The following is a 5,386-nucleotide window of genomic DNA, read 5'->3' as shown; positions in this document are numbered from 1 at the left end:
CAGAGACAGAACGGAGCGACTCACCACACAGTGGACCAGGATGCTGATAGGAACCCAGAAGAGCAGAGAGAACGCCACCACCGACCCCACGATGTTGTCGGCCAGAAACTTCCCAAACGTGTTGATGTCCAGTTTGTCGATGAAGTCCCACAGACGCTCCACCACGTCCTGCACCTGCTTCATGCACTTCCCCTGCAGGAGACACACACACACACACACACACACACACACACACATTGACACATCCTGCTCGTCTTCACTCAGTGTGTTTACATGCACAGCTAGTTTAGCCTCTCGTCTGATTTCCCAACTGGGGAAATCGAATAGTTGATGGAAACTTGTCCTCCTCCTCAACACTAGGTGGCGATATGCGTTGTTCCAGCGGGTTAATACAGCCCTCTTTCCCTTTTTTCTGTCACCTAGTAAATAACTGGATGTAAATAACTAAGAGTTCTCAACTAGCGTTCCTGGCTGGATGCGCCGGGTAAAAATATGTACAAAAGACTTGAGTCGTGTCGGGCCTCATCCTGTCGCTGGTTGTACTGTGTTGTTTATTGTGAAATGAACTGAACTGTTTTTTTGCTCTGGTTTTGGCTGCATCTTTGTGCCGTCTCTACTCAGATTCAGATTCAAAGAGTTTATTGCCATGTCAACAAGTAAAATCGAGTTGATAGGAATGTGTCTTGGTTTTTGCTCTCACAGAAAAACAATACAGTGCTCCCACCACATACACCACAATAAATAATACACACAATGCTGTACAATGCAATGTACGGGGAGGACAATACCCAGCAGCGTCACATTCAGCATAAGTGCCAGTGCGAGGAGAAAGTGCAAAGTAATTAGTGCAAATTAAAATGTATGATGGCTTGGAGGTAGGTGCTGTCTCTAAAACGAGATGTTCTACATTTGATACTTCTATATCTCCTGCCTGATGGGAGGAGATTAAAGAGGTAGTGTGCTAGGTGAGAGTGATCTGCTATAATTGTATTGGCCTTTCTGATGAGTCTAGTTGAGTAAAGTGATGTAAGTGAGGGAAGTCTACTGCAACCGATGATCTTGGAAGCTCGGCGCACTACTCTCTCTAGCCGGGTTTTATCCTGTGCGGTTGTGTGACCGTACCAGAGCAGCATGGAGAAGGTGAGTATGCTTTCAATGGTAGACCTATAGAAGTGGGTCATAGCTGGTCGACTAACCCTAAATTTCTTGAGCTGCCGCAGGAAGTAGAGTCGCTGGTGGCACTTGTTAATTATGAGACTGGTGTTGAGCTCCCATGAAAGGGATTGATGGATTGTGGTCCCGAGGAACTTAAAGGAAGTGACCCTCTCTCCACCTCTTCTCCATTGATGGAGAGAGGGAGGAGGGGAGTGGCCTTCTTTCTAAAATCAACAACCAGCTCCTTAGTTTTTGAGATGTTGAGTATGAGGTTGTTGTTGTTCTCACACCACCTCACTAGCTCCTCCTACTGTTGTGACACATACGCACATGTCCAGTTTCAGTCAGATGAAGGCGTTTACATGCAGAAGAAAATCAGTTTCCAATCACATTATCTGGAGAAGTCCAGTCTTAGTCGGACTAACACGTTTACATGAACTTTAGTCGTCCAGTGATAGACGGATTAAGGTCATTGCTGTGTCTCAATCATAGACTGTAAAAAGAATGGACGTAGCGTCCGTGACGTCACCCATTGGTTTTGGGGAGTCGTTTTTGTGACTCCAATATGGCGGCCTGAACAGCGCCATGTTGGATTGGCCGGCCGAGAACCCGCCCACTGGCCTCGAAGCAGCTGTCCACGGAGCTGCTCGGACCTGTCACTCAACGTTTCCGCGCCCTAATTGGCCAGAGTTTTAACCTAATAACAGTAAAACGGTAGAGTTAAAAAAAAATTCACCCCCCTCAGAGTGTGTGCGGGGGTAGAAACTATCGATTGAGACGAAAAAACGTTCTGACACCAGGCTTTTAACATGTTTACTGAGGATGTAAAGTCGGCGATTTTAACATGGGGGTCTATGGGGAATGCTCCCTTCTGACACCAGCCCCCAGAGGAAGCCGGGGGGATTGCAGTTTTTTGAACGCGAAAGTGAGCTTCACTTCTCAGACCCACAACTGCCCCCTTGGTCTCAATTCGAATACTTCCATACCTACACTAACTATTTTGAGTATGCAAGCGCATCTCACTTGGCCAGTTTGTCAAAACGCAGTGTACTGTAAGAACCCGGATGGTGCTCTCGCGGCGTAATCCCCGCATCGCATTAAACAGGCGTTCATTATTGCTAATTGAAATTACAAACAAAACGAGCCGGTAGATGTGTTGACAGGCAACAATGGCGTCCAAAAAAGACAAAGACGTCGGAAACTGTTGCAATCGTTAGTTCCAGTAAGTGCACAACGACAGTATTCGATTTGAGACAAAACTTACTGTCAAAATTTGTGCCCTACAGAAGTAAGTACGTGGTGTAGATAGTAAACTACACACAACTGTTGTATAAGCATACTGAATGTGTTTTAAAGCTGCCTTATGTGTGTGTGTGTGTGTGTGTGTGTGTGTGTGTGTGTGTGTGTGTGTGTGTGTGTGTGTGTGTGTGTTTCCACTCACCGCTCCGTCACAGAAGCCCACGGTGCAGGGTTTCCCTTTACGCAGGAACAGGAAGTTGCCCGTCTTGTCCTGGTAGGGGGCGCAGATGCCGCTGGTGCTCCGGCAGCAGACTCTGCACGACGCGTTGGTTTCTATAGAGACGAGAGGGAACAGATACAAGACTGAGACGGATGCATCATCATCATCATCATCATCACCACCTTGGTCTCACGCCGGTGTGGTCGTTACCGTTGCAGGCGCAGGGCTGCAGCTTCAGGACGGCCTGACAGAAAGGAACGCACTCCCCGTCCAGACACTCGCCGCTGTCCAGACACGCCGTCTTATCGGGAGCGTTTTCAGGAGGAGGACACTCGCTGCTGTTTCCTGTCACAACACACATAACAACACACACACATGTGTGTATGTGTGTGTGTGTGTGTGTGTGTGTGTGTGTTAACGTGTGTGTGTGTGTGTGTGTGTGTGTGTGTGTGTGTTCAGCTGGACTGTGGGATCCATCCCGGCCTCGAGGGGATGGACGCTCTGCCGTACATCGATCTGATCGACCCGGCCGAGATCGACCTGCTGCTCATCAGCCAGTGAGTTCACGGAAACCATCATCACCATTCATCGCCACGACAACCACACACACACTCTCACACACACACACACACACCTAAGATCGTTTCCTCCATTTGTACCTCATAGTTTTTTTTAGCCTTATTTTTATATTAATGGAGTCAAAGGAAACTGAGGTTAGTTCAGTTGTACCCGTGGGTCGTTTTGTCCTGCAGAGAGTTCTCATTCACGCATAATAGTCCAGAAACAATGACAAAATGACAAGAATAAAATCAGTTTAAAACGGGGTACAAAGAGTTTAAAAAGCCAGATGCTTAGCTACAATAAAATAATGAAAATAAATAAATAAGTCCTATGCACATTATGTAGTTAGGCTACAGCTTGTTCAGCTCTGTGATGGCAGCAGGAACAAAACTGTTTCTATAAGGAAACTGTAGTAAGACCAAGGGGGCAGTTGTCGGTCTGAGAAGTGAAGCTCACTTCCGCATTCAAAAACCTGCAATCCCCCCGGCTGTCGCTGGGGGCTGGCTCCAGAAGGGAGCAACTCCAATTGAGCCCCATGTTAAAATAGCCGATTTTACAGCTTAAAAAAACATATTTACAGCCTGGTACATTTTATTTTTTTGGTCTCAATCGATAGTTTCTACCCCCGCACACACTCTGAGGGGGGTGAATTTTTTTTAAACTCTACCGTTTTACTATTATTAGGTTTAAAGTTCTGGCCAATCAGGGCGCAGAACCGTTGAGTGACAGGTCACTACGCTGCTACGAGGCCAGTGGGCGGGCTCTCGGCCGGCCAACGGCCGCACCGCTCCAAATATGGCAAGTAGAATCCAACATGGCGCGGCTCAAACCCCCGTAGTAGCGGCACAAAACAGACTCCCCCAAACCAATGGGTGACGTCACGGACGCTACGTCCATTCTTTTTACAGTCTATGAGTAAGACACATGACACATAAAGTACAGACAAATGCAATTTATCCAACTAGTGACATTTGTGACAGTTTGAGAGATACACCTTGACAAAGACACATGGTCGCGGATCTAACAACGGTAAACACATCAGAGAAATTAATTAATTCCTCACCAGCCTTTTTACTTTTACCGTTTATAAATACAGATTAATGGTGCGTTCATAACAACTCGGAGGTCGGGATTCCCAACTTGGAAATTTCCGACTTCCGACATCATTGCGTTCACGCTGCAGGAACTCGGGAGAAAAAAAAAACATGGGTACCTGAAGGAAGTTTGGCATATTGTGGCTCATAGCTGAATACGAAAAATAAATGCAGCAGTAAATGATGTTTGTTTTGGAGGAGAGGAGACGCCGCAGATGAGTGCATATATAATGTTACAGCCTTGATAACAGTTAAACGTTATTTCCGTCACAAACGAGGACCGCAATTTCACACCATACAACAATCACACCTTAATATAAACGTATTTCATATAGGCTACTGCAATAATACACAAAAATATGCATTAAAACCTCAACAAATAAATAAAAATGTCTAAATTCTAACTGTTTAAGACGAGGGATGCCATGTTTTGATGTTGTCGTGACGTCAAGTCGGAAAGTCGGGGCTCTGATATGATACCCGAGTTCCCGACCTGTAATTTCCGAGTTCGACGCATAGACTGTAAAAAGAATGGACGTAGCGTCCGTGACGTCACCCATTGGTTTGGGGGAGTCTGTTTTGTGCCGCTACTACGGGGGTTTGAGCCGCGCCATGTTGGATTCTTCTTGCCATATTTGGAGCGGTGCGGCGGTTGGCCGGCCGAAAGCCCGCCCACTGGCCTCGTAGCAGCGGTCACCGGACCTGTCACTCAACGGTTCTGCGCCCTAATTGGCCAGAACTTTAAACCTAATAACAGTAAAACGGTAGAGTTTTAAAAGAATTCACCCCCTCAGAGTGTGTGCGGGTAAAACTATCGGTATGAGACCAAAAAAATGAAATGTACCAATGTCAGCTGTAAATATGTTTTTTAAAGCTGTAAAATCGGCTATTTTAACATGGGGCTCAATTGGAGTTGCTCCCTTCTGGAGCCAGCCCCCAGCGACAGCCCAGGGGATTGCAGCTTTTTGAACGCGGAAGTGAGCTTCACTTCTCAGACCGACAACTGCCCCCTTGGTTCGACGCCGTTCAATTCATTTTTTACAACTCGGAGCTCGTTTTTTTCCGACTTCCGAGTTGTCTTGAACGCAGCATTAAACTACCAAAAAAACAAAAACAG

The 5,386-nt window shown here is 46.5% G+C and overlaps 1 protein-coding gene across 1 annotated transcript; it reads right to left on the bottom strand.

The window, feature by feature from the left end:
• Window positions 1-24: 24 nt before the first annotated feature.
• On the bottom strand, window positions 25-2,975 carry LOC146960148 (disintegrin and metalloproteinase domain-containing protein 17-like; the record flags this gene model as incomplete). The annotated part of the gene is made up of 3 exons (XM_085772588.1): window positions 2,825-2,975; window positions 2,516-2,727; window positions 25-192 (listed from the first exon to the last, which is right to left on the bottom strand). Coding segments are annotated over exons 1-3 (531 nt in total), but the record flags the coding sequence as incomplete, so codon positions are not given.
• Between the last annotated feature and the right edge of the window lie 2,411 nt (window positions 2,976-5,386).

Source organism: Trachurus japonicus, unplaced genomic scaffold (genome assembly GCF_045865225.1).
Source record: "Trachurus japonicus isolate A0001 unplaced genomic scaffold, Traja_1.0 AP030659.1".
In the NCBI taxonomy this organism is placed as follows: domain Eukaryota; kingdom Metazoa; phylum Chordata; class Actinopteri; order Carangiformes; family Carangidae; genus Trachurus; species Trachurus japonicus.
The sequence above is the reverse complement of the archived record's forward strand: the minus strand, read 5'-3'. Positions and strand labels throughout refer to the sequence as shown.